The 27,822-nt window shown below is 41.4% G+C and overlaps 4 protein-coding genes across 10 annotated transcripts in view; 2 read left to right on the top strand and 2 right to left on the bottom strand.

Annotated features, from left to right (window-relative positions):
- gpm6bb (glycoprotein M6Bb) overlaps window positions 1-13,698 on the top strand; it is a 29,449-nt gene extending 15,751 nt beyond the window's left edge. For 2 of the 3 annotated variants that reach the window (XM_027290837.1, XM_019263150.2), the window contains exons 2-7: window positions 6,616-6,802; window positions 7,524-7,680; window positions 7,790-7,958; window positions 8,753-8,826; window positions 8,938-9,003; window positions 11,454-13,698. In XM_027290837.1, the coding sequence (XP_027146638.1) occupies window positions 6,616-6,802; window positions 7,524-7,680; window positions 7,790-7,958; window positions 8,753-8,826; window positions 8,938-9,003; window positions 11,454-11,603 (803 nt within the window). In that variant the 3' untranslated portion in view covers window positions 11,604-13,698. Of the gene's footprint in view, window positions 1-6,615; window positions 6,803-7,523; window positions 7,681-7,789; window positions 7,959-8,752; window positions 8,827-8,937; window positions 9,004-9,477; window positions 10,998-11,453 lie in introns of those variants that run through there. The other variant, XM_019263152.2, reaches the window with a different exon arrangement.
- On the bottom strand, window positions 12,096-22,518 carry ofd1 (OFD1 centriole and centriolar satellite protein). 3 transcript variants are annotated; one of them, XM_019263149.2, is made up of 23 exons: window positions 22,474-22,518; window positions 22,196-22,315; window positions 21,071-21,274; window positions 20,933-21,001; window positions 20,816-20,837; window positions 20,620-20,727; window positions 20,398-20,534; window positions 20,106-20,279; window positions 19,908-20,014; window positions 19,702-19,821; window positions 19,207-19,280; window positions 19,025-19,116; window positions 18,653-18,842; window positions 17,834-17,964; window positions 17,558-17,669; window positions 16,465-17,196; window positions 16,169-16,325; window positions 15,967-16,058; window positions 14,909-15,037; window positions 14,579-14,733; window positions 14,317-14,505; window positions 14,167-14,237; window positions 12,096-13,953 (listed from the first exon to the last, which is right to left on the bottom strand). In XM_019263149.2, the coding sequence occupies exons 2-23, from the start codon at window positions 22,289-22,291 to the stop codon at window positions 13,908-13,910; spliced, it is 3,207 nt and encodes a 1,068-aa protein (XP_019118694.2). In that variant the 5' UTR covers window positions 22,292-22,315; window positions 22,474-22,518; the 3' UTR covers window positions 12,096-13,907. The 3 variants fall into 3 exon arrangements, with proteins under 3 accessions (XP_019118694.2, XP_027146637.1, XP_010736864.3); XM_027290836.1 differs by having other exon boundaries at window positions 13,883-13,953; window positions 16,465-17,043; XM_010738562.3 differs by lacking the exon at window positions 22,474-22,518 and adding an exon at window positions 22,416-22,432 and having other exon boundaries at window positions 13,883-13,953.
- A 168-nt stretch (window positions 22,519-22,686) lies between these two features.
- trappc2 (trafficking protein particle complex subunit 2) lies at window positions 22,687-25,811 on the top strand. Its single transcript, XM_019263181.2, has 5 exons — window positions 22,687-22,731; window positions 22,961-23,076; window positions 24,320-24,464; window positions 25,409-25,494; window positions 25,570-25,811. The coding sequence occupies exons 2-5, from the start codon at window positions 22,984-22,986 to the stop codon at window positions 25,666-25,668; spliced, it is 423 nt and encodes a 140-aa protein (XP_019118726.1). The 5' UTR covers window positions 22,687-22,731; window positions 22,961-22,983; the 3' UTR covers window positions 25,669-25,811.
- Window positions 25,812-25,973: 162 nt separating this feature from the next.
- The window catches only part of rab9a (RAB9A, member RAS oncogene family), a 4,494-nt gene continuing 2,645 nt past the window's right edge, over window positions 25,974-27,822 (bottom strand). The window contains exon 4 of one of the 3 annotated variants that reach the window (XM_027291108.1): window positions 25,974-27,485. In XM_027291108.1, coding sequence (XP_027146909.1) covers window positions 27,054-27,485 — 432 coding nt within the window. In that variant the 3' untranslated portion in view covers window positions 25,974-27,053. Of the gene's footprint in view, window positions 27,697-27,822 lie in introns of those variants that run through there. The other 2 variants (XM_027291107.1, XM_027291109.1) reach the window with 2 other exon arrangements.

The following is a 27,822-nucleotide window of genomic DNA, read 5'->3' as shown; positions in this document are numbered from 1 at the left end:
GCCAATCAATCAAACCTCAGGGTGCGCCTGAGTTGTTCTTTCAGGGACGGGGGGGTTGAGCAGATGATTAATGAGGTGGATGAGGGGCTGGCAAGGACAAAGATAAATGAACCAGACATTACCAGTCTCACAAATAGACAGCCGTGAGGAGTGCGTACACTGAAGAGGGAAAGTTATTAACTTGCTCACCTCCCTCTTGATGGAGGAGCAGGAGTCATCGATTCAATCGTTTTCTATATCGCTCTGTGCTCTGAGCATTTAATTTCCAGTTAAAATATTACACGTTCAGACGAGTACTTTCCCCGAGAAAGGTTGTGGTCTCTCTCAGGGTTTGCGATATTTAACAAATCTTAATCTTTGTAGAGATTATAAACTGAAAAGCAGCGCAGCAAGACCTCACATTAGAGAACCAGATAGCGTTTCATATTTTTGTTGGATGACTTCAGTGGATGGATTAAAAGATTAACAGATTGTACAATAATTGCGATCTGAGAGAAGATTTGTGTACTCATACCCCAGCCATGTGATCTGTGCTGTGAAACTTTTCATTTGCATTTTCTGTATTTGCACATCAATGATGCTGTGAAGGATTTCCAAAGCCACCACTACTGCTGTTGGCACAGAGTACAGAGGGGAGCAGTACACACATTTAGTACTATTTTTCCTACTAGGACTTTTCTACAGGGTTCAAGGGTTCTGAGTTTTTTGGGCCATATTTTTCTGGATCTCTTAGATTAGATTTGTATCATTAGTACAAGGCCTATTATTATAGTTATTGTAGATTATAATCCCAGTGTTGTATGCCCATTCTGTAAATACTGGTACACCACCAGCTAGCCATGGATCCCACGTTTTTCATTTGTGTTCCTACAAAATTACAGCTGACAGGAAATGAGGAAAGAGAGCTGGGGAAATAAAATCCAACAATGGTTGCAAAGGTTTTGGGCTCCAAGATGCTTTTTTCTTTTAAAAAAGAGCTGTTCCAAAGTTTAGGCTGGGTCACAAATCTGTGAAGCCCATTGAGACACTGCATGTAATACTGACCTATAAATAGAGATGACTTGATATGACACTCCCATCATTCACTCACGCAACATTACACAACTCATAGTCACATATTTACTCTTCTGCTGCACCCGAATGCTATCATTGCCTCTCGCTGTCATCCCTCGGCCATGGGTGAGCTGCTGTCAGCAGCTATTAGCCGACAGAGTATAAGTTTCCGTTGTTCGATAAGTAAACACTGAGAACCACTTTTGTCGAGTTTGCCGGCTCAGATCTCTCTCCTGCCCCTCGAGGATGGCCATTATGGCATTTCTTTTTTTTATTTTTTTTTTTAAGTATCGCTCCTCTCAGAGTGGAGTGTGGAAAATGAGACTACTTCTCATAAATGGTGCTTTGGCAGCTCGCCTCAATGAAGCAACAAACAACACTTAGCATTGGCGGTAAACAGACACATCTGTTCGCAATGAGGCGAGATTAAAACTGCATTGCGTTTTTTTTTGACGGGCGCTGAAAGCCACTTTGTTGTTCAGGACTCGGGGTTTGAGATGGAAGAGTTTCGATGTCTTCATCACAAACTGTGTGTATGTCCAAAGGGGGGTTTGTTTGTTTGTTTGTATCTGATATTCATAGTCTCATGTGCATATGATTATATATGTGTTTATCTTGCATGTGATTCTTTGTTTGCATAGGTGTGGTTGTGTCTGATTTTTGGGTTTTTGGTACGAACATCGAATTTTAAACAACGTTTCTCAAAATGTCTTGCTGCTCACTCGATCACATCCACTTGGTATTCCTCTGCGCAATCACTGAGAGACCCAGCTGTTGGAAAGTTTCGGCTTTTGTGGTGTCAACACGTGATGTCGCTTGTTGATGGATGGAGGGTGGTTGATAAAGCAGAGCCAGCTGCAGGGGTTAGTGTGATGAGTCTGAGCTCATCTGATGCATGGCTGTGTTAACCTGTTCGGAGGCACCGGGGTAAACATTTGCGATCTGGCCCCTCGTACCCATCAAGTAGAGTTCATACAACGCTGCTATAGATAGCAGTATCTTTCCAAAGTAAGCACTCTCCAGATTAGGGCTGCTATTTTTTTAGATTAACAGATTAATTATCTGTCTTGCTCAGCTTGCCTGAGACTCATGCCGGCCTTTAATGAGCCATCTCGTTCACACATTGGATGATTTTGAGCTGTTTTGACAAACAGGATCCTCCTGGAGTGTGAAGTGGCTGCTATGGCCCATTGTGACTGAGCTATGTGCATTGCTGGAGGGACACACAGGATGGAGCTCAGCGGTGGGCTTGTCCTGGGCCTCAAGCCTGTGGGCCGGAAGAGCGGGACCGTGGTTCACTGCCATTCTGAATGGCCCCTGAGAGTCCAGCGTGATGGACAGTCTAGGACTGCACACACTGGCTCTTTGTGTCAGAGTTTCTTGGACTCTGTCTCTATTTTTTTCTGTCTCTCTCACACAATGTTATACATGCAGAGCGTCTTTTTTTTTTTCCTTCTTCTTCTTTTTTGCCTCCCTCGTGATCCCGATGTGGCAAGTCTAACCTCTGCTGTAAGGCCTGACATTGTCATCACAAACAGTCTCTAACTTGTCTGTGTTTCTCTCTCTCTCTCTCTTTCATTCTGTCTTTCCTCCTCTCATTCATGTCCTGTAGCATTGAGTTGGAGAGTCTTGAAGTGGCCTAACCAGGACTATTTGTCAGGGAGCATGTGAAAGTCATCAGAAGGGCTCAACGTGATTTTCATTTACGGTGCTCCACTTAGAACAAGCCAGCAGGATCCATTTAGTACAAGCTTGTTGTTTAAAGAGTCACCAGCTCCTACTGTTATTCCCTGTGGAGGAGGATGATTCGAGCTAAAGTCTGCCATGCAATATCCTGTACAGGATGAGATCCCACACAGAACACTCAGAGAAAACACTTTGTACTTTGCTGTGTGGTTCATTGAAACTGCCTGTGTATCTTTAAAACTCTCAAATAGAACATCCTCTATAAATTTTCAGCGTTTATCAGTCTGTATACTTGCAGAATCCTCTTTGAATTGGACTTAAATGCAATTTAAAGGACTGTCTGTTGACTCGGAGAAGACGAAGTTCATCTGATAAAAGATGTTTGCTTTTGAGATTATTTCTTTTACTCTCATTCGCTCCCCTGCTGAGAGTTAGACGAGAAGATTGCAACCGATCTCATATCCCTCAAATGAATACAGTAAGAAGGCTCCAGGAGTCTTGTTGACAACCTTGAGGGTTTCCAGGCAACCAGCAGAAACCCCCAGGAAGTCACTGAGCCTGGCCCCACACATAAAACCCCCACTAAAACCATAAATTGTGGTTTTTATAATATCTCTGATTAAACGAGATATTACGCGTTAATCAGTGAACTTAAGTCGTGCTGCATACTGGATTCTGTTTTTCTTTTTAGACGTGCCAAGAAAGCTCTAACCAAGCTCTGTAGCTCTGTATTTAACCAACAAATTGTGCGTTGCAAAGTGATATCGATCGGCGCAACTAATTCTATGTAATAGAATAAGTGAATTTCCCCAAATGTCACATTATTCCTTAAACATAAAGCTGGTTTTCAAGGTCTGAAACATGCAGCCTTTTTTTATAAAGTGTTAGATTTCTGTTAGACGTCCACCTCTGCTTTGAATCCATCAACTAAAGGAAACTGACTTTACTCTGGCAGACTGCTGTCCCCGTGGTAGATGGTGCAGGGCTGCATAAAAGTGGTGTTTGGCTTTGATGTCATTTCTGTCTCCCCCTCATGTCTAATACCAAGACTAAAGCTTTTCACAGAGGCCCTTTTGTGAACAGAGTAGTATTCCTGGGGTTGCTAATAGTTGAACCATGTCAGCGGGTCTGTGCTTGTGCCAGTGTTTCTCCAGTCAGCCAGAACAGACGTACACTAACCTGCCAGCATGTCAAGTCCAGCTGTAAAAACACCACCTTGGATTTATTGTGTTATTAAGCATAACAAGCAGTAAGGTTTCTCCATTGAGTGAGTGAAATTGAGAGACCAATGTTCTCAGTCTGGATGGAGGGATGAACCACTCCCGCGGAACAACACTAATCAAACAGATGGCTTATCGATCCGATTGGTGGCTTTCAAACGTAATGTACGTTCTCTCTCTCTCTAAGTGCTCGGAGTTTAGACAAGCATGGCAGATGCAGACAGGTCAGACTCTCCGTGACGAGCTCACGGGGAGGGTGGTTTCATGGTCAATGTGACCTTTTTTTTAAAAAAAAAAAAGAATGAATGGAAACGGTTCTTATGGGTTAAAACCTCCCTGTCTGTGAAGTTGAGGCAATCGAGGCAGACTAACTGTCATGATGATATCAGCCTTAAGACACTTCTAATGGGAGTAGTGATGCACATCAATCCAGGCTCTGAAAGTGAACAGACACTTGCTGATTTTCATGTCACATTTGATTCCAATCAAATGGATTGGTAATAAGTTGGTGTTGTTACTGGATCTGTCACACACTTAATATGAGAGGCTTAGTAATGGAGATAAACTCTTTTCATATGGAAACGTTTCTTTCTGTTCAGCAGGATGACAGCTGGTTGATTTATAGCGACGATACAGTCTGTTGTTGGATCCCAATCACCTGAACGTGACATCCAACACAAGAGCAGCTCTTCCTTTTCAAATGGGGCTATATTTACTTTGCAGCTGGGCTCAATATCCTGTTGAGGTCTAAAGCTCTGACTCCCAGCAGCTCGCTCATCCTCTGCAACGCGTTCATCTGAGAAATGTGGCCTGCGGTACAAGTTAGGGACTCTGCTGCGGGCACACTCATTCATTTGTGGTTAACATTGCTGCCATGGCAACTCCCCTTCACCCACCATGGGATTAAAAAAAATGTTTTTTATCTCCCCGTACTACACAAACAGTCAGGATGAAGCATCTTGACTGCAAGAGTATTGGCCCAGCGGCAGTATATCTGTTTTAATTTCCTTAGTCAAGAGCACAAACACAGATGAACTTTCAGGATTCTTGCCTCATGGAAGAGGCAAGTAAGCGGAAAAGAATTTGGTCGTCTGTTCTCTTCAAGAAAAACACACATTTGTGTTGAGCCGAGATAAGATAAGACTCCCAAAGTCATTTTTCTTCTAAAATCTAAACAGTATATAACTTGTAAGCCTGTACTCAAGCTCACGAAATTACTGTATTTACTGACAAGACCATAACACCACAGATCATGCATAAAATGGTATCGTACGCTCGTTGGTATAGAGAAGAATGTGCTCGGATTTATACGGAAACTTTTGTGTGACAAGTTTTTGTTCATATTTCATCGGCTGTGCTGGTGAAAATAAACTTTAAATAGACTTTTTTTTAACCCTGCAATAACTGATGTTTTGGTCCTGTTGGAGCAGTGAAGACAAGTTAATATGACAAACTTGTTTTTAACTTATTTAAATCTCCAGCAGAGGCGAAATCACATAAGTCTGTGTGTCCAAAATTCTCTCTGTTTTGATCTGTTGAAAGAACGTCTTTGCCAATATCTTGCATATTTTCATCTTACCAAACAGCACTCTAGAAACCTGTGGGTGATGTCACTCTTTATACTGTCAGTGGAGTGAACCCAAACCGTGAAACCGTGACATCGTGGTCTGGAAAAACCAAAACAACAAGCTTAAAGAGGTTAAAATGCTCCGTAGGGTTAATTCTGTCGGTTTGTCACGACAAACAACTTCTGCCACGTACACACAGTTGCATGATTCATTGTTCATGTACAGATATTGATTATAGCAGCCTTAAGGTTTCAAGTGTGACGTCGGCACATGTGAGAGCTTTAAAACATTAACAGCCATTGACCTGGACGTCCTATGACTCTACAACATCCTGTCAGCCACATGTGGTGGATCTGATTGGAAGCACACTGCGGTTTGTTTGCATGCGTCCACAGACGGCGCATTGTGGCGACTGGCTCCGTTTTTCACAAAGCAGACGAACACGTTGCATGAGGCAGATCCATCTGGGTCACTTCATTCCCTTGTTGTGAGTTGTCATTGATTTCCATTACGGCTTGGCAGCAGACGCCCATTGCTCTGACCTGCTGGATGCTCATTAGTGCCCTTTAAGTGATGTGATGAATTGTCAGATGAAGCTTTAAAGTAAAGGAAGTCTGTAGAAGCTCAGCCTCGCACTGTAAACTGCACCGTTTCCGTTGGCGCTTTACATCCAAGAGGCCTAAAAAGGAAGTTTGCTGCATTGAACATGACTGCAGGCAGTTTTTAAACACACTTATCTGCTGTGTGTCAGTATCAGTTCCTTTGCTGCATTGAAAAGTGGAAGTAAATGGATGTGAAGTGAGTCTTTGTGAGTGACAAAACACCACATGGTGTAATTAAAATGAATCATATTACCCTGTGATAGACCGGTGATCAGTCCAGGATGTATCGCCTGCAATCTGAGATGATTCATATGAATATTCATCTCATACTTCATTCCCCTGAAATCACTTCATGTCCTGCAAGTAAAAAACAACCCCTTATATGGAATTAGGAGCTTATGTTGTCATAGGATTTACTATGTGGCTTTTTAAAGTGAAACAGTGTGCTACAAAAAAAGTGATATCTAATTTTTTGTCTTTCTACAGGTTGCTTTGAGTGCTGCATCAAATGTTTAGGCGGGGTGCCGTACGCGTCGCTGGTGGCTACAATCCTCTGCTTCTCTGGCGTTGCCCTGTTCTGTGGATGTGGCCATGTGGCTCTCACCGGCACCGTGACCATCCTGGAAACCCACTTCTCCAAGGTCGCCAGTGATCACGCCATGCTGACTGACGTGTAAGTGTCCCCCCGTAAAAGTTTTGGATGTACAAGTATCCGAACTAACTCACTCTAATCGCACAGTAGGATCCATTACACAATATGCTCGGTGTGTCCTTACGTAACCATCATAATAAAGAGAGGTATAAACATCGGAGATAACACTTGTAATGAAGTTGACTTTATTGAAGGCTGTTTTTGGCTGAAAACATCTCCCACGTTCACTTTATCCTGAAGAACAGTCCTAAAATGGACCTTTTGGTTTGTTTTTATTCCGGACAATAAAAGAGGAATGACATTGACAGGACTGCACATGTGTTTTATGTTGCCGTATGTCTGGAGTGCACTGTTTAATTTAAGATGTCTACAGTGGCAGCTCGTCTCTTGGCAGATGATTCCCAGAGACGTGCATCACCTGTTATCTCCACATTTGGACTTAGCGTCTCTCTTCATCTGTGTCTCAGGGAAGCAGGGCCACTCTCTCAATCATAACCATCTGTTCATGATTACTCATGTTTTAAAAGATCACATACAGGGGGGGAAAAAAAAAAGATGAATGATTGTAAGCAGCTATTTTCCACACCAGGCTGTGGTACATCATGCTCTGACTTTACCTGACGTTTTTTTAGATGCTCTCTCCAGGTGTTATGTTTGGAGGCTCGCTGATTTGTGTCCACTCTTGTTTTTTTTTAACCTACTGGCACGACTCGAGCTCATGTGTGACTTTGCTCTTAAACAGAATACAGCTGATGCAGTATGTCATCTACGGCATTGCTTCGTTTTTCTTCCTGTACGGGATCATTCTGCTGGCTGAGGGCTTCTACACAACCAGCGCTGTCAAGGAACTGCACAGCGAGTTCAAGACCACCATCTGCGGACGCTGCATCAGTGGAATGGTATGCTGATACAACCCGATGCTTTAAACACAGTGCTTTTTAAAGAAGGTGATTGTGATTGAGGTATTATTATTATTATGATGATCATAACGAGACGTCACCTCCTCAGTTTGTGTTCCTCACGTACATCCTGGGCGTGGCCTGGCTCGGCGTGTTTGGCTTCTCCGCTGTGCCGGTCTTCCTCTTCTACAACATGTGGTCTACCTGTGCCACCATGAGGTCTCCTATGGCCAACCTCACCAACATTGACTCCATCTGTGTGGATGTTCGTCAGTATGGTAAGAGAAGAGCGCTTGGTCTCGTTTGGCATCATTAACTTCGATATAACGAACACACTGAGGACTGCTGACATTTTTAGGTTAAAATTGAAATGAGAATTATTTTGATTTAATTGGAAAAAGTCCAAAGATGGAAAAATATCCATCATTTCACAAAAAGCTAAGCAGAAAGTCTATGGCAAAACGATATATAATAATAAATCTATAATAATATAATATTTATATATCTTTTTCTGCATCTTGCCACCCTTCATATTTATTCTGGTTCCTCCAGCAGACTTTCCAACCGCCCGGATTTGAAACCACAGTCGTGCTTTATTTCTCTTTTTCACTTCCATCTTTAGTGTCACCATTTAAAAGTAAAACAAGTGCCAAATGTTCTTTTTTTTTTTTTTTTGCTGAGTTTCTTAAAGAAGAACATCTTACGGTTGCACTTTCGTGAAGTTTGGGAACTTCCAAGCGACAAAGCGAAAATAAAACAAGTCGAAGCAGCAAAGTTCCTCCAGAACCACAAAAGATTTCTATAAATAATCTATAGAAATATATATAGAATGGTATAATTATTTATAATTTTATATATAAATATATAACTGTTTCAGTCTTAGATTAGGAGTACTCATGATGTGTAAAGTTGATGAGGTGTCCCTTTTTTAGCCAAAAAACCAAATCATTTTGTTTTCCCTACCCAGTGGACTCAGTTCATAGTACCTGCTAGATCTGATCATTATTCACATGGTACAATGAGAGTATATATATTAAGTGTATATAAAAACCTTTGAATGTCATGGCTACAGGAATTATCCCATGGAATGCCACACCGGGCAAGGCCTGTGGATCTACGCTAGGTGACATCTGCAACACCAGCGAGGTGAGAGGCCGTCTTCTATCCACACATTCACATCATCGGAGAGGGAGCACAACGTCACGAAATCACCTCGTTTGAACTCGATAATAATCGGCGTCGCTTGTCTTTTCACAGTTCTACCTGTCTTATCACCTGTACATCGTAGCGTGCGCCGGTGCCGGAGCCACTGTGATCGCTCTGGTAAGCTTCCCTTCAGTCTCTACCATCCTCTCTCCCCTTTTTAGTCCGTCCATCTTTTGCACGGTTTTGTATCAGCAGATCATGCGTCCAAGTGCTCCTCTTCTCATTCCCATATGGTTTATGTAACCGCACCGAGAAAGATTGCGGCTTTTTCCCTCAGCTCCAATTCCATTTGCTGTTTTACCATCTGCTTAGACGCACACACGGCCCTGTGTTTTGTTTTTTGTTTTTTTTAGTATAGGATGGATGGAAGAGAGTGGAGTTTGGGCTAAAAAAAAAAATCACAAGCATGAGTTTGAACCACAAAATCACAAGCAGGATATTGTAAAATGATGGACTTTAACATTTGATTCATTTAACTTTTTTTAACGTTTTGAAAAGATGATTGGTCACTTCACTAATTTGTTACAGTAGTAGCGACGAGGAAGTCACCGGCATGTTTCTCTTACAACCTTTTCTGTTCTCTTCCACCAGCTGATCTACATGATGGCTACCACTTATAACTTTGCTGTTTTGAAGTTTAAGAGTCGAGAAGACTGCTGCACTAAGTTTTAAACTGTTTTTTTTAGAGAGCACAGTGCATCATTCGAGGCTGTACTGAGTAGAGACAGTTGCCACTGACAACATATGAACTAAAAAACAAAAAAAAACAAAAAAAGAAACAACCTGAGAATAGAAAAAATCAACATCTCTCGATTTTAGTGTAAATAGCTGATTGTATGCTTCCTTTAGCAGTCGGTATCCAGGGATATTGCTTGTCTGAGGACACCTGGTGAAAGTTGTCTTCAGATTGGGGTGGTGTTTAGTAGACTGTTCTCTGCTTTCTTTGGCACTCACTTACAGAATCTTGTCACCAGCCAGCGCAATTTTTATAGAAATGTGCACAGCTAGAAATCCACAACAGTGTTATTTATATTCGTAACGTGTAAAGTTGATTTTTTGACCTGCACAAAAGCATCGACTGCACGAGTATTTCAGATTTATTTAAAAAAAGAAAAAAACGACAGTATTTAGCATGCAGTACCTCACCTTGAATAACTAGGACGAGCATCAGTCAAGAGCTGAAATGCGAGTTGGTGCACAAATTCCTGAGACATATAAATGTAAGATGCCTGTGCAGGTTCTAACGCATAATTAAAAAAAAAATTATCTAAATTTTTTAGGTCTGACACACACTGCGCCAAGCCAATGTAGATGTACAGTATAAAGCTCTGAATGAGCGGACATCTGATGACAAATATAATAAAGGTGTTCTCAGGCTTTGTGTTTATAATTACCAGAAGATGAATTATAGTGACACATTTGTAAAAAAAGGACTAGCTACAGTGGCAAAGTAGCAGCGGCCTTTGTATTACTTTGGTTTCTTTGCTTAGCCTTTAAAATTTTTTTGGTGCAGACCCATGAAACCACCGAGTGTTATATGGAAAATATTCAGTATTATTTCTTCTTTTTCACGAGTTAGATTCTAAAACTGAAACTAAAAACCTTGCATCGACTGTATAATGCTGATGAGTATTATGGTGACAAGTGGTGTTTTTATCGTAGATTTCAACGTAACTGCACATACCTAGCACAGCACAATATGAAGGGTTAGGCCAGTACCAGGGGTATACTTCTGCATGAGGCCCTAAGCCTCACTTTAATTTCATGTATTTTATAAAAAGAAATTAAAAAAAAGAAATTCTCTTATTTTAGAGTAGAGTAAATGTATTTTTTTTTCTATGAGGGCTGACGCTGGTATAGCCTCAGCTATGACATTGATGTTTTGTTTCATACGTTTTTTTTCCTTTTATTCTTTCTCAAAGTGCCATTAAAGAGCCATTTGTTTTTATCTTAACACTGAGCCTGCATGCTTACATTTTTTCAGATTCTCTGATCTGTTTATAGTTACTTATACTACATATTTCATATATTTAATTTTCTCTTTTAAGTTTTTTTTTCCAAGACTGTAGCTTTTACTTTCTATATAAAATAAACAATCTTTGTTTACAAAAGTATCCCTACTTGGTCTATTTCTTATTTTAAAAAAAATCCTACAGCAGTGCAACACAGAACTGCGTGTGGAACAGGGTCAGACTCACATAATACTAAATACTCATGCTTTGCACTAACCTCAAGCTTATACAGCTGCGTAACACGTGCATGCACAAACTCTGGCTCTCTTTCTCTTCCAGTTCTTCCAACTTTTAAAAGTGTCATTTCTGTAGTATTTTTGCATAGCGAGATAGTAACGCCAGTATTAGTCATGATTGTAACAGCAGTGTTACAATAATTGTGAAGTCTTTTTCGGTAATCTTTTGTCACCCTTGTGTGTTAAGTCTTTTTTTTTTTTTTTTTTTTAAAAGCTTAACTTTATGTTTGTGTATGTCTGTGATGTAGCTCTGACTCCTGTAGCTTGCTTTGCATCTTTGACATGCTCACCGGCCATCCACCTCACCCTTCTCTTCCAGATCCACTTCCTCATGATTCTCTCAGCAAACTGGGCCTACCTTAAGGATGCCAGTCAAATGCATGCCTACCAAGACATCAAAATGAAGGAAGAGCGGGAGCTGCAGGACATCACCTCACGCTCAAAGGAATGCCTCAATTCCTACACATAAGGAAATTACCTGCTCACGATCCACACACACACACACACACACACACAAACACACACACATAGACACTGTGGCCAACCACTATGGCCCCTTTGGACCAAGACAATGCTCAGCTAAAATAACCTGCCAACTGCTGTGATGCTGTGCTAACCAGGCTCCTAACAAACTAATGCATCAGTGCTGCTTTCTGCACTAACTCACCAACAAGTGTTTTTGGAACTGCTACTCCAAATTTCATTTATTTCATTGCATTTTTTATTTTTCTGAAGGAAAATTATGATTCATCTAGATTTTTCTCTAGCCCTTTTTTTTTATAACCAGTTTTTGCTGGTGAAGCTTGAGACATTGCACTATTCTTATACAACACGTGACACGTTTGTTTCACGGTCTTTGCTCTGTCTTTCTTTCTTTCTTTCTTTTTTTGTTTTTGAGCTGTGGTGGCCAGTTTTCAGTAAGGGAATGTAACAATTTAATTTGTTTGCTCTTTTTTTTTTATTTTTTCAATCAAAATCTGCAGATGAATTATTACACAACACGGAAAAGCCTTACATCTAATATGAGTCCATGTGCCACTTTCCAGATGGCATCAATTATATGATAGTCTGATATAAGACTCTGGGCGTGTCACAAGATGTTTTTTGCTTTTTAAATTAGCAAGTAAGGAAAAGTATTTAACTGCATCTTAATCCTAGTGATGATCGAAGTGTTAATAATTGGTTCTAGATTCTAATTTTCAATGTACAGCTACTGAAAAGTTACTCAGAACATTCATGGCCTACATTAACACTACCTCAGATGTGCACTAGAGCCTATAGAACAATTTAATTAGATCAAACAACCTCCCTCAGACACACAGGATGTTATGGTAGCAGCACATCAGGAGCTCCTCTATGTCACAGTATCATAGGATTTCATTTGTATGCATAACGCCATAAGAACAACTTGCTAAATGTGAACTGCTGCCAATAATGAGACCGGAGGATATTCAGTATGTATTTAATATCTTTAAAGTTTGGTCGGTGCGGATTTGTTTATCCAAATGGATAAAGCTCGCCAACAAAGAGAGCTCTCTGATCCATCATACATGCTTTTTTAGCCCATTGTCTATTGTAAAATTGATCATAGTGTAATTTATGATCCAAATTTACTCGATTTTTAAATCTCTCCTCATAAAACAGGCGTAATTACATCCCATGTGCAATGGTACTACGGCAAATCCTACAGATTTAAAGAACTTCGAGTGTGAAAAATGTAAACTTGTGAAATTTTTTTAGTGTTTTGTTAAGATAAAACCACTCTCCTGCCCCCCCCCTTCCTTATTTTCTATAATTGCACCGCTTTTTGATGTGCAATTGTCATAATGCTGACATAATTACTCATGTAATCTTCTATTTCTATTAGTTGAGTTACAGGGATAACTTGATGTTTCTTTGTTGCATGAAGAAAAACTGTTTCTGCGGTGACACACGTGATGTGCAGTCATGTATACTGACATCAGTAGTAGGCAGTGTTTGCCTGTTTCCTTTTTTTTTTCTAACTGAATATGAATTAATCCATTTATGTAGCTGATAGTTATAGTTGTTTTTTTAGGTTCTTTTATTCAAGTCAAATGTATGAGTCTTATATTATTTTGTTGCTTGATAGTATACCTGTATTTTCTATGAATGTCAAAGGGCTTCCACGTGAATTACTGATGCTTAACTTTTAATTCAACTCTCAAATAACAATCAGTTGCAACACCAGTCATTTATAAAAATTGTACGGCAATCTAAATGGTAAATCTAGCCAAAGTGTGAATGCCATTGTGACCCTGCCCAGTGTTTTACACGGTATGTGTGAGATCTTGTAGTACAACACCTGCTTAGTGCAGGACTAATAGCCACAGGTGCACAGCGACCAAGGAGAAAGATGAAAAGGTGTGCATGAAGCTCATCTCTGTACGCCGTGTTTCCTGTTGAACGAACCAAAAACTAAAGAATAAAGGCTGCCTATCAATCACCAGGAGGACAACAATCCAGCATCCTGTCTGACTGGAAACCCCTTTATGACATTACTCAACTGTTTTTATGAAAATGAATAATAAAATGAGACAAACTTCTCTCGGTTGTGGTGTTGTTGTTTTTTTATCTTTTGCATGATCGGGACATCTCATGTGGTTGTGGTAATCCAAAAGAATAAAACAATCATGGTTTATTAATACATACGCATTTGATGTATCAAATATACATAAAAAATAAACTTCACACTTAAAAACGGTAAGAGCCCAGAGGGTTTATATAATTCATCAGCACTCTGGGACGTACAGCTTCACCAGAAATCATCATCTTCATCCTTGGGGGAATACGCTGCGATGCTGGGAAAACAAAAGTCAGGTAATTGGTAAAAGCCTCAAGGGACAGGAAAACAAAAAAAAAGTTAAATATTTCTCAATGAACTCATCCTTGAGACAACATAATGAGATGAGAAACCACAGAATTATGTATTTATTAAATTTGTTTCATTTCGAAGTAAATCCATTAATCTTTTCATCTGTTTTGCATCCGGCCAAACAACTGTTTTCAGTTACCTGTTGTCTTTCTCCTCAGACAAGCTCTTGGCCTCTGGGCTCGTATGTCCTGCTTCTTCTCTTCCGGGACTCTGAGACAGAAAACAGGGTTACACATAAGGCAGCTGCTACAAGTCCAGTCACAAAAGCAAAGTTCTCCGGGATCCTCACCTGTGCATGCTGCTTCTCTCTCGCCTCCAGCACCATCTTCATGTATTTCTCCAATGGATTTTCACCTTTAGACTCCTCCCTGCCATTATCCGTCTCTTGCTTCTGTTCTTCATCTTCTCCTTTCTTAATTTCAGTTTCTTCTTCTTCCTTTTCCTCCTCCTGTCCAGGTTGCTCCACATCTTGCAAAAGCTGGTTAGACATAATAGACTGTCAATATTCATTTCATCTGGAAGATCAGAAAGAGTTTTAGAAGAATCATTACCATCTCATTCTCCAATCTTTCAAGTTCTTGCAGCTCCCTCTCTCTGGCTTCCTCCTGTTCCCTTTGCCTTCGTTCGAGCCTTTCCGTTCGCTCTCTTTCCCACCTCTGCTCCTCATCCTCATCATCCTCTTCCCTAGCAGAGGTTTGCAGGACTTCTATAAAACATATGGATTGACACGAGTCAATCAGTCATCGGTTCGTAGCTTGAACATGAGCGAATTATCAGAGATTCAGACAATCAGACTGATTGTGTACAGTGGAAGGTGGCCATTCTTGTCAATGGGGTCAACCAACATTATGCGCCAGTAACAAGGGCGACTAACGACTCACCCGCTTGGCCCTGCAAGTCCACCGGGTCTTCTGGGAGGTCCGGTGGGCGGGGGACAGCGGGGCCGTCAGGGGCCTCCGCAGAGAGAGGGACAGCAGTGTCCAGGAGAAGCTCTGGAATGTGGTTGGGCTCTGGAGGGAGACACGCACAAAGAGATCTTTTATGCTCCACCATAATGCAACAGGGCCACAGGACCGGCACAGAATACATAATCAGCTGCCCTTCATCTTCGCCATTGTGCGGGGCCACTGAAAGGACACTTTGGAGGCCAGTCACACACTCATTAAAAAACAGCCTTTCCAAAATCCAAAACCTCCGCACCGGATATACTCCATTTCTAAACTCGTGCTAAAATATTTTAAAAAACTAAATTTACGATCATGTCACACTTTTTTATAACATAACACACAACGGTCTTCAATGTAAAACTAAATTAACAATATCTAATAAACTAATAATCAGTGTATGGCTGGATACAAAGATGCAGTCACTGCATTCCTGATCAGCTGACGGGCACCATCGAAGACATCCGGCGATGCCCAGGAGGCTTCAAGGGAAGGTCTGATGACTCCCTGATGATCCTGGGTCAGGGTAAAGATTTCCTGGTTTCCTTGTGTTGAGTGCATACGTTTCTATAAGTGCCAGTAGCCATTACAGATTGAGTGTGACCTAAGCCAGGTTCATTGACGAAAGCTCTTGACTTAACAAGTGTTACATATAAAAAAGGGTAGCTGTCATTAATCAGAGTATTTTCATCAAGTATCATTACAATCAGGCCAGTAAGACTAAGTTCTGATATAAGGGAGTGCCACTTGGCTCCTGTACTGGAGTGCTTGGGTAACAAGTGAAATCTCTAAGCACAACAACAGGACAACCTTTAAAATTGTACTTTTGGATACCTGGAGGTGGCTCCAAGACAGTAAAAAGATTAAACAGAACTGCTTCATGTGCCACGAGCAATCAGCATTTCCAAGATCCCCTGTTGTATCTGCAAACTGGAAAAAGTCTCATCGTCAAGAAGGCTGCAGTGCATTAAAGAAAAAAAATAGTTTAGGAGTACCTGGTAAAATCCCTGTGAGATCTTCAAGGCTTATTTTCTCTGGCTCTGGGGAAGACTCCAAGCTGGAGATGACAGGCTGAAGCTTCGGTGGACTGACAGAAACGGGGGGGAGCAAACATGAGGACAGTTAGTGTTCACCATCACTCTGTGAAAAGTGCATTTACAAAAAAGTCATGTCCTTGCCAAAGATGCCAGATGGTACCTGGTTTGGTCTCGTGCTGTGCTCTTGAGCTGAGGGCTCTGCGGTGGACTGAGCTCAGGGGAGAAGTCACCTAAGGTCTCCACCTTGTCGTGGGGGACATGAGGAAGCCGTCTGTCAAACGACAGCTCCGGGAATGTCATCGGAGATGCAACTGCTTCTAATAGGGGGGCAAAGACTTCACGTTAGGCAGCATGAGACTATTGACTGTTAAAAGAGGTCGATGCATCTAATCCCATTTTTAGTGTTTTTACAGAATAGGCTTTTATTTATTTATGCATTTATTTATGTAGAAGTACCTTCTGAAATCTCTCTTTGAAGGGTTTTCCTGGAGGAAGAGTGTGGTGTGGAGAGCAGATGTCTGGACGGAGAACCATTGCTTCTATCCTGAGGGCGTCTATCTCTCAGAGATGGAGATTCAGTCAATGAATGAAGACTGTGGTCAGTGAAATCTGTGGACTGGGGTTGAATACGGTTTTCTGAAAAGGTCACTCTCTGTTGTGCAGGTGGCACGGTGTTTCTGGTGTTATACGGTGCCGAGGAGGAGGTTCTGGTATTTTGCGGAGACAGCGGTCTGTGTGAGCGCTTTGATTTGTGGGGTGAGTGGGGGGTGTGTGAATGGTGAGAGATTTGTCTCCTTCGAGGAGAGTCAGGACGGTGTGAAAGATGTGCTCCTTGCGGGGAGAGAGGTCTCGGGGGAAGCATGTGCGAGATGGTGGAGAGCACCGCCCTCTGCTGGTAGTTCCTGTAGGCTTCCTCCAAGGTCTCGGCCTCCTTCTGCAGCTCCTGGATACGAGCCTTGGCTTCAGCCACCAGCTCCATGTCGGAATCTGGTGAGTCGCTCCAAGGCGGCAACTTGTGTCCTCGCACGGGCCCACCTGCTTCACAAACATCATCATAACCCACCCTGGATCTCAGCAGAGCTCGGTCCATATAGATGTCGGGAGGAACCAGCTTGTCAGCACTCAGCTCCAGAGCGGAGCGGTCAACAAGAGAGGGCTTGGGGTTACGCAGCACTTCATTTTCAAGAGCTGCCATCGTCACATGGACGACACAAAAGGAAAGGGGAAAGAGGAAAGAAAAGGAAAAGCACACGAGAGAAGGATGAACACTAATACAGAAGGACCGACCACCATCAGAAAAAAAGGTTGCTACAACTAATTTTCAAGAAATCTATGTTATGGAACACGGCTTCCTTTCTTGTTTTTTGCTAAATTCTATTACAGTAATTAGATCTGAAGTCCTTTTACTGAATATTTTCCCTTTCCAGATTTAATGGTGAATAGAATAACATGATCCAAGAAAGGAAGCCAATCTTTGGAAAGCAGAAATCTAAGTGACACTAATCACACGATGACATGGGCGGAACAAGCACGCCGTGTCATGGGGTACCTTGTTGAGTTTGGCGAAGCTGCGTCTTAATGTCCTCCATGTGGTTAGTCATCCACTGGGATTTCTCCTCGCACTCTATCATCTGGGCGCTGAGCTGAGCGCACCGCTCCACCTGCAGGAAACCCGCAGACAACAGGACGTCGCACCAGAAGTTAATTTTACGGGGTCACAGGAAACAAACCACGACTACACAAAGTGAGACGTGGAAAAAAAAGAAAGAAAAGCTGACCACATAGTTTCCCACACTCAGTGATGAGAGGCTGTGATGTGACTGACCTCACTCTGGAGCTGTGCCTGCAGCACCTGTTTCTGGTTGTCAAACTCTTCCTCGTCCAGCCTGCGAGCATTCTGCAGCCTCTGTAGCTCCATCTGCAAGACCAGCTGCTCTTTGGACGGCTTGCCCAAATCTGAGAGAAAGAGAGAGGGGAGAGGGGTTTATCAGAGTCAAAGCATGATCTAAAAGTGCATCCTTTCTGCCAGTCCAGTGTCTATTTCAGTGTCAGGGTGTCATTTTGAAATGCTGTATTGATCTGACTACCATGAGTGTACAGCACACAGGGCTGAGAGAGAGGCCGTCTGTCCCCAGAATACTGTATTCCTCAGAGAGAGGTAAAATTTTGGTTTGTCTCCCATGGGTAAAAGAAGCCCTCTGTCTCTGCTCACTGTGCCCTCCACTCCCATTCACTCAGCTCCTCACTCCCCCACATTCCCTCACTGGTTTCTTTTTAGAGATCTGTCTGCAGAGCTACAAACACAGCACAGAGGGCCCTGCATTGGCAGGCAAGACACATTCAAACAAAAAAAAAACAAAAAAAGGACTCAGCGGAGCCAGAAGCAGTGGGACAGACTAACATGAATGCTTCACAGTACACTGCATCTCCCACAGCTCACAATGAGCCCCAGCACTCTGAATGCAACGTAGGAACTTGGATTTATCTCAGTCATAAAAAAACAAAAACAAAAACAGACCACAAATAAGAAATGTGTTGTACATCATTACAGGCAGAAACTCATTCTCTCGTGGTAAACTTGACGAGGAAATTGCAGCATGCTAAAATTCCTCGGAGATACCTGGGAACAGCAGCCAGTCCTCACCTGCGCGGAGAAGCCGTTTCTCCTCTTGGGCCTCCTCCAGATGTTTCTTTAGAAGCCGCAGCTGGCCCTGCAGCTCTGTTTTCTCGCTTTTCAAGCTGGCGTAGTCGCTCACAGTCTCCAGTCTCTCTCTCAAAAGATCCTTCTGCTGAGTCAGCAGAGAAATCTGCTGCTGTGCTGTGTCGAGCTCAACCTGGGAAACAGCAGAAGAGACATGAAAGGAGCTGGCAAAGCAGAGCTGGAGACTTAATTACTCCATTACATTGTGCAGGAGAATCAGGTCGCGCTGGCTGAGTGGAAGAGTTCTGTTCTGTAGCGGGGCTGAAGTACGGGGTAAAGGTAACACCGCTTGATGACTGGAGTTGTGTTGTTTACCTGCAGCCGTCTCAGCTCTGAGCACGCTCTAATGTGCTCCTCTAATTTGGCATCAATCACAGCTGCTTCCTTTTGGATGCGAGCGGTTTCCACTGAGAAATAAAAAAAAGAAGGTAAACGCCATGAAAACATGGGAAAGAGCTGCCCGGTCAGCAACGTTGCATAAATATAAAAACACTCACTTTTGTTTCTGTTCTCGTTCTCGGTAAGTCTTTCTGTCCTCTTGATGAATTCCTCTTTTAACTCGAGCTGATAACTACATTTTTATAAAAAGACAAAAAGAGAAACAATCAAAAAGAAATCTGAAAGCAGATCAACACAAAATATCTTAAAAACGTTTGTGTCCTTTTACTATTAAACAAAACCAAATGCCACCTAAAGACTTGTTAAAGCAACGTATCATTAGGTCAAGTCTCCATAGTCAAAGCTGCTGATAATACAAGTCATAGTTTGGATGTGAGAAGAAATGATGAGCAGATTAAAATTTGGAGCAAAACATTTTGCTATAGAATGAAATACATCCAAATTGACACATTTTCAGTCTGCGTTGTACACAATCTGTACTGTTTTTACTGTAAAGCTCTGAAACAGTGACATCCTCTGGTCACACAATGACAATATACATAAAGAAGAATAAATACTGTTGGTGAACTAACAGGATGAAGTGAAAATAATACCTTGAAAGTTCGTTCTTCAGCCTTTGGTCGTACGTGTCCTCCAGAGTCTTCACTGCCAGTTCTCTCCTCCTCAGCAGCTCTCCAGTGGTTTTGATCTTCTCCTCGTGAATTTGACAAGTCCTATCACGATACAAAGATCACAGTGGTCACGACGGAACTATAGCGCAAAAAAACCAAATAATGAATAAACAAGAAAAGGTTTCTACTTTTCAAAAGCCTCCATTCTCATCCTCAGTTCAGTTTCTCTGTTGCGCAGAGTTTCGATTTCTTTCAGGACCGACTGTCTCTGCATGTACACGTTTTTTTCTTCAATCTAAATCGAAAAGAAAAATACAAATAACACAAATGTGCAAAGCAAACTGAAACTGAGAACACTGTGTGCATCATATGGAGCAGTGATCTACCTCTTGCTGCTTTTGTAACCGCTCAATGGCATTTTTCTCCCGGTCCATCAACGCCTTCGCCTTCATTTCATAAGTCCTCTCCAGCTCTTGCTTCAGTTTATCAAATTCTTTATGAAATTTCCCTTTTTCTTCCATCCTCACCTTGGCAACTTCAACATCTTTAAAGTGTTGCATCTTAAGAAACAAACAAAAAAACACAACATAAACAGCAGGAAAACATTTGTGGATATGACAAAGCAGCTGTGCTTCATGTGAGTTTTAATTCGTTAACTTTGTTTAAAGATATATGTACCTTTGTGTTCATTTCTGCTTGCACCTGTGCCTCAATTTCTTTTCTATACGCAGCCAGTTTAGATTGGAAGGAAAACGTTCTGTCGCCGCTGAGACTGAAGCTCTCATATTCCTTATCGATCATTTTCATCTTGTCAACTGTGCATGGAAGAAAGAAAACATTAAAACATGTATTAAAGGTACGTGTGTGTGGAATATAATTTAAGACGTTATTTCCTCATACCCAGAGATTCTCCGTAACTTGCTATGCCGGTTGTCTGAGTGTCAGCATCATTGCACCAGCCTCGAGTAGAATGACGTGTTAGCTGTGAGAGAAGGTTAATCAGGAACCCTGAGAGAGAGAGAGATCAGATATATATGAGGCACAGGTCTTAGGGGCAAAATAATTGTATTAAAAGAGAAAATAACGCTGCATATACCTTTATCGTCTTTGTTTGAAGACTAAAAAATGAAAAATAACAACATCATTATTATTATTTCTTATGTCTGCTCATTTCAATACATTATTTTACATGTTGGATCGTATTAGTAATTACCAGAGATCTGTACAGGGCTGATTCAGGACTCATTTTAAGGAGCTGAAGAAGTTCTCCTTTTGTGGAAACCTGCCAAAGAAATTCATTAATAAAGACGTCCTTTACACTTTGAGACAGACAAATGTGGAACATGCTCACCTTGTCTTTGCACAGGCCGCTCTCGGGGTGGAATACAGAAAGGCTGTACTCATATCCAGAGCTGCGGAGATGATCGGCCACTATGCTGTTACACGCTGAGACCAAATGGGGTTCAGACTTCACGGGCACCTGTCTGGGAACTGGCTGTCCTCCAGTCAGAGGTGGATGTCTCAGCTCCTGGATGAGCTGATTCCTGAGCTGGGTCTGAATCAGAGCAGAGACAGTGACAGTGAACAAGAGAGAGACAGAGAGAGAGAGAGAGACAGACAGAGGAAGAGACAGAGACAGACAGAGAGAGAGACAGACAGACAGACAGACAGACAGACAGAGGGAGAGACAGACATGCAGACAGAGAGAGAGACAGAGACAGACAGAGAGAGAGACAGACAGGCAGAGAGAGAGAGAGACAGAGACAGACAGAGGCAGACAGAGAGAGAGACAGAGAGAGAGACAGAGACAGACAGAGGCAGACAGAGAGAGAGACAGAGAGAGAGACAGAGTCAGACAGAGAGAGAGAGAGACAGACAGACAGAGGAAGAGACAGAGACAGACAGAGAGTGAGACAGACAGACAGACAGACAGAGGGAGAGACAGACAGGCAGACAGAGAGAGAGACAGACAGACAGAGAGAGAGAGACGGAGTCAGACAGAGGCAGACAGAGAGAGAGAGGGACAGACAGAGAGAGACACACACACAGACAGACAGTGAGAGAAACAGACAGACAGACAGACAGAGAGAGACAGAGACAGACAGAGAGAGAGACAGACAGACAGAGAGAGAGACAGACAGGCAGACAGAGAGAGAGACAGACAGACAGAGAGAGAGACAGAGTCAGACAGACAGTGAGAGAAACAGACAGACAGACAGAGAGAGGGAGAGACAGACAGACAGACAGAGAGAGAGACAAAGTGACAGACAGACAGACAGAGACAGACACACACTCACACAGAGACAGATAGACAGAGAGAGAGAGAGAGAGAGAGAGAGAGAGAGACACACACACACACAGAGAGAGACAGAGACAGACAGACAGAGAGAGAGACAGACAAAGAGAGAGAGACAGACTGACTGAGTCTAGTTGACGGGCAGCAAGCATCAACAACACCGTCCCTAGTCGGACTTACTTTGAGGGTATCCAGCACTCCGTTACTTCTAAAAGTCTGATAGAGTCTTTTCCTCAGCTCATCCGGGGACAACGTGTCTTCCCTGGCTGAGGACATCACTGTGGACAGTTTGTTTCGGTCCTTTTGACAGACGAGAGAGAGACAAGCAGAGACAAACGAACCCGGTCAAACCTAAAAAACACCAACACAGCACAGACACGAGTCTTAAAGTCTGTCTCACTCGGTGTCTCCTGTCTTCTTCACAGGTGATAAAACTAGAGAATAACGTCTCCGGTTACCTTAACGACCACGAAGCGTCTCGAGGACGAGGAGGCGTGCCTGTATTTAAAAACCGTCAACGGTTATGACGTCACCAACATATTTAGTATTATTATTATTGATAAATAATTTATTATATATTCTAACTTTGTAATTATTCATATGAAGATAAGTTAGCAGCAGAAATATATAAAATATAAATAAATAAATATATATTTGTCTGCTTCCTCGTGTGTCGTCATCTTCTTGCGACCTCTCTCGCTCCTCTATCCAGGAAGGTAAACAAACCATTAAATACAAAAAAATACGATTTATTTATTTTACACGCATATCATTCTTATCATATTTATTTAATAATTTCAAAACATATTAAATATTGTTATATTTTAAGCTGACAACAGTCACGTGAGGACGTAAACGACGCAGAGCGTCTCTGTTAGCTCGGCGTGCTAACGTTAGCTCGCTCGGCTTAAAATTGTTGTTGTTGTTTGTTTGTGTTGTTTTCAGGACAAGAAGACAGAAAAACAAACATGTCTGGAAGCTTTTACTTCGTCATGGTCGGTCATCAAGACAACCCCGTGTTTGAGATGGAGTTCCTGCCGTCAGGGAAGCCTGAGTCAAAGGTAAACATCCACCCAGCTGTTTTATTTATTATTTTAATTCATTTAATGGGAACATGTGCAGCATTAAACATAAACGATTACATTTGATGTACTGGACCAAGAGTTGGCTTACAGCTACTTTTCATCTGCAGTCCCTTCGACAATTCAAACATATTACAGCACAATAACAAACAGTACAAAGCAAAAAACACACAGGACACATAATACAAAATACAATAGCACATAACGAAGATGATGGTTCAAAGCCTTCACAGTTATGAAATGATTGTGTCTGATCTCGTTTGATAATATTCTAGTTACATGTTTATATTCATGGTATATTATTTATAGTATGTATATCTTGTATAGTCATGTAATTATTATGCATATATATTTTACATATACTACATAGCATATCATACCTGTGTGTGTATATGTACATATATTTATACATGTGTACATATTATATATGCATTCCATGCTCCATGATCCATGCTCGAAAGCCATCAAACCTGACTGAACTGGAGATGTTTTGTAAAGAAGAATGGTCAAAAATACCTTCAACCACACTCCAGACCCTCATTGGAAGCTATAGGAAGCGTTTAGAGGCTGTTATTTCTGCAAAAGGAGGATCTACGAAATATTGATGTAATTTTTCTGTTGTGGTGCCCAAATTTATGCACCTGTCCACTTTTGTTTAAGTAATTATTGCACACTTTCTGTTAATTCTATAAACTTCATTTCACTTCTCAAATATCACTGTGTTTGTCTGCTATATGATATATTTAACTGAAATTGCTGATCCGAACAACCAATGATTTATAAAGGAAAATCCTGAAAACGATCAGGGGTGCCCAAACTTTTTCATACCACTGTATCTGTCTGTCTGTCTTTAAGTATTACAGACACGTCATCAGTAACACAAAAGGGTTTTAATTAGGTTTCCAATTATTTTTCAAAGTGTAGCGACAGAGTACCAAATATATATATATAAATGATTAACATAGTAAGACATCAAACTGTCTAACATATTTGCACATAAGGTTGAAGAATCACACACGCGGTATGCAGAGATTTATTGATGGGTTGTTATTATATTTTATATGTAATTAAGAATCATAATTATATTTGGCATATTTGTCGTTACACAAAGAAAGCTTAGATCTTTTGCTCAGTAGTAATATTTCATGCAAATTCCATGCATTCTATCTATCTATCTATCTATCTATCTATCTATCTATCTATCGTCTTTCACTGTCCACAGGATGACCACCGTCACCTGAACCAGTTCATTGCACATGCGGCTCTAGACCTGGTGGATGAAAACATGTGGCTGTCCAACAACATGTACCTGAAAACGGTGGACAAGTTCAACGAGTGGTTTGTGTCCGCCTTTGTCACCGCAGGACATATCCTCTTTTTTCTGTTCTTCTTATTCCCCCGCAGAACACTTGATTGCAGACTATATATAATTAATTTGCGGCAATAGCAGTGGTGAAATGTTGCCATAACTGATTTTAGTTGTGTACATCTGTAGTTCAGATGTAATGATGAGGTCAGTTTAGTCCTTTTAAAAATGAAGGCTTGCTTATTTTAAAGTACGCTGAATAACTTTAAGTTGTAGAATGTTGGTTGAACAAATTTCTTTTTATAGATTACACAATTAATAGAGAGAAATAATCAACAGATTAATTGATAATCTGTTGATAATTGCCATAGTTACTTTGTATTAAAGTCCTAAGCAGCCATGCACGCATCCATTCTATTTCCTCTGTTTTCTCGAGATTGTGTCATTTGTTTTCTTGAGGTCTCGAGGTATTTATGTAATTTTGTTGAAATAACAAATGTTGTTATCCCCGAGATAATTTTCTCAAAACTTTGTTTTCTTGAGATAGTGAGAAAATTAATTCGACATCTCAAGATGATCAAATGTGATAGGCTTGAGATTTCCATCACACATCATGCCATGATAACCCGATGACCGGCTGACCTCCTGCTCCTCTGACAGCTTTAATATACTAGACTATCTTTTTGTTTTCTTGAGCGCTCGTATTAATTGTTGTTATCTTCAGAAAACAGAGATTCATTACCTCAAGATCTTGAGAAAATGATCCCGTTTTCTGGGGATTACGTTTGCTATTTCAAGATGTTGACATGAATAACACAAGATCTTGAAAAAAACAAATGAAATTAACTCGTCACCAAGAGAAAAAGGTTAATTTTCAAAAGGGGAGATAAAATGTATCAATGCATGACCGCTTAGGACTTCCATACCTTTGCAGTATGATGCGATTGTTTTTTGAGATGTTGGACACGTTGTCTTTGCATTATTTTCTTTAATTATTTGCCGCACATATAAGATTCATCATGCTGCATGACGTGCGACAAGAAGACGGAATCAAAAACTTCTTTAACGACGTGTACGACTTATACATTAAGGTTAGTTCTCGTCCGTACGATTAGAATAACTTTCCTCCTTCAGCGTTTGATTTAATCATTCATTCTGTCTTCCAGTTTGCAATGAATCCATTCTATGAAATCAACGCGCCGATCCGCTCGACGGCCTTTGAGAGGAAAGTCCAGTTTCTCGGGAAGAAGCATCTCCTCAGTTAATCGCGGATTCGAATGTGTCTGTCTGTCGTGTATATACCTAACACACTTGATTCATGTCTGTATGTTCCGTCTTTTGTTGTTTAAACATGTGTAAAATGAATCTAACGCACATTTCTATAAAACATTTTCTTGTCAGATCTATACTTGAGGTCATGTTTGTTTTATTTCTTGCATACGATGTGCTGTGTGTATGGTTACTGTATGTTACGCAATATACCGGCGTAGGCATTATATCAGAGTGGTAACATTCAATTTGGTTCACACCTTGGGATAATAAACCAAGTTTTCAGGCTATAAAACATGCTTTCAGAGACAATTCTCAGGGGGTTTATTTATCGTTTGGCATACCAGTAGTACAACTCTGAATATAAGTAAAATCTGAATGAAGAGTTATGGTAGATGAACCTTTTTAAATATTAAGCAGGGAGAAAAAGACTTTCAACAGAGTAAGACAAAATGTTCTTTAAAGATCAAAATCATCTAAAACTATAAACCCAGCGATGAGGAAAAAGATTTACTCAGTCATGGCTGCTAATTCAGGACATCACCCTCATTAAAAAACAAAAAAAGGATTCAGTGATTTTTAAAAAAAATACAAAAAAGGTTCCAGAAACTTAAATACACCATATGCCATGCATGTTATCTTTGCTTTAATATGTATCTTCTGTTAGGGGGGGGGATCTCGTCCCTTGGTGTTTCCAGCACATAGCCATAATCTAATCACTATGCAGAATGTGCACAAACAAGAACTAAAAAGGTGCAATAATCACGACAAGCCTGGATTTGTTAGTTACACAAAGTAGTGTCTTAGCTACTTCATAATCCTCAGAAATAAGGTTATTGGGTTGTATAAATTATTCATATTTATGCAGTTATTGTTTCTAAATATAAACATAAAAGGCAAATCACTCTGTTTCCATTATTACATTTGAAAGTTGAAGCTCGGATTATCACACTCGACACACGTTTGAAGTCACGGAATAAAAACATCTAAAGAGGGAAGTGAAACTTGTCAAACATATTGCTGCAGTTCCATCACAACAGATTTTTAATTCCCCACAGGTCGTCCTTCAACACAAAGTATAGTTTGTTTTTTCCACCACCCCCCTCCAAAGTTTGACTTTTGATTCGAGTGAGTAATTCTGCGATTTCTCGTTTATTTGTGATTAGCAGGGGGTCAATTTAGTGTTTCCGCTCTTTCTCTCTTCGCGTCAGGAGTCCAACTATTAACATTATCAAACGATCAGCAGTACAGTATAAACAAATCATAAAGCGGGGTAGCGTCATTTGCTTAAATAAGATGTCACTACAGCATTGTGCACCTACAGCCTCATCACATAACAGGCATAACAGCAAATCAATGTTAGTGGGGAAACTCCTGGGTGTTATGAACAGCAAGTGGTGGCAGAGCGAGGCTTTCTGTGCAGCTTGACTGTGTCTGTGGGGATGAGGTGGTCCGTTCTTTCATCCAATGCCAACACTCTGCGCACCGCCTCCTCGAAAGCCACCGCAACATTGGTGGCATCCTTGGCGCTGGTCTCATAATACGGGTAGTCGCCGTTCTCCTGGCACCATTGCTGAGCCTCCTCGGTGGACACCTGCCGCTCTGTCACATCCAGTTTGTTGCCCAACACTACGAACGGGAACTTCTCTGGCTCCTTGACGTCCGCGTAGTAGATGAACTCCTTCTTCCAGTTGCCCAAGTTGATAAAACTCTGGCTGTCGTCCACGCTGAAGGTGAGCAAGCAGCAGTCAGAGCCACGATAGAAAGGAGTCCTCAGGCTGCGGAAGCGCTCCTGGCCGGCAGTGTCCCAGATCTGTAGCGTGACCTGGTGGCCGTCCACCTCCAGCTCCTTGTTGAGGAACTCGACGCCGATGGTGTGGAAAAGGTGCGCGTCGAACTTGTTGGTGACGTAACGATTCATGAGGGAGCTTTTCCCTACGCCGCCGTCGCCCAGCAGGATAACTTTTAGCAGGGATGTCTTTGTTGTCATGGCTATTCACTCCAAACCGACCACTTTGAAATGATTTACCTAAGAGAGGGATACAGCATGCAAAAGATAGTTTTTATTAGATAGATAGATAGATAGATAGATAGATAGATAGATAGATAGATAGATAGATAGATAGCAGCATGCAAACATACTTTGAACA

Source organism: Larimichthys crocea, chromosome XVIII (assembly GCF_000972845.2).
Source record: "Larimichthys crocea isolate SSNF chromosome XVIII, L_crocea_2.0, whole genome shotgun sequence".
Classification (NCBI taxonomy): Eukaryota; Metazoa; Chordata; class Actinopteri; family Sciaenidae; genus Larimichthys; species Larimichthys crocea.
The sequence above is the reverse complement of the archived record's forward strand: the minus strand, read 5'-3'. Positions and strand labels throughout refer to the sequence as shown.

What these genes read in the sequence shown, in the direction of transcription:
- ofd1 (XM_019263149.2), bottom strand. Translation starts at nt 22,291, where the DNA reads ATGTCCTCAGCCAGGGAAGACACGTTGTCCCCGGATGAGCTGAGGAAA. An exon ending in AAGCAGAAATGAACACAAAG is followed by an intron (nt 20,280 to 20,397) that starts GTACATATATCT and finishes TTGTTTCTTAAG; the next exon opens with ATGCAACACTTTAAAGATGT. An exon ending in GAACGAGAACAGAAACAAAA is followed by an intron (nt 19,117 to 19,206) that starts GTGAGTGTTTTT and finishes TTTATTTCTCAG; the next exon opens with TGGAAACCGCTCGCATCCAA.
- trappc2 (XM_019263181.2), top strand. Translation starts at nt 22,984, where the DNA reads ATGTCTGGAAGCTTTTACTTCGTCATGGTCGGTCATCAAGACAACCCC. An exon ending in CGCCTTTGTCACCGCAGGAC is followed by an intron (nt 24,465 to 25,408) that starts ATATCCTCTTTT and finishes TATTTGCCGCAC; the next exon opens with ATATAAGATTCATCATGCTG. An exon ending in TGTACGACTTATACATTAAG is followed by an intron (nt 25,495 to 25,569) that starts GTTAGTTCTCGT and finishes TCTGTCTTCCAG; the next exon opens with TTTGCAATGAATCCATTCTA.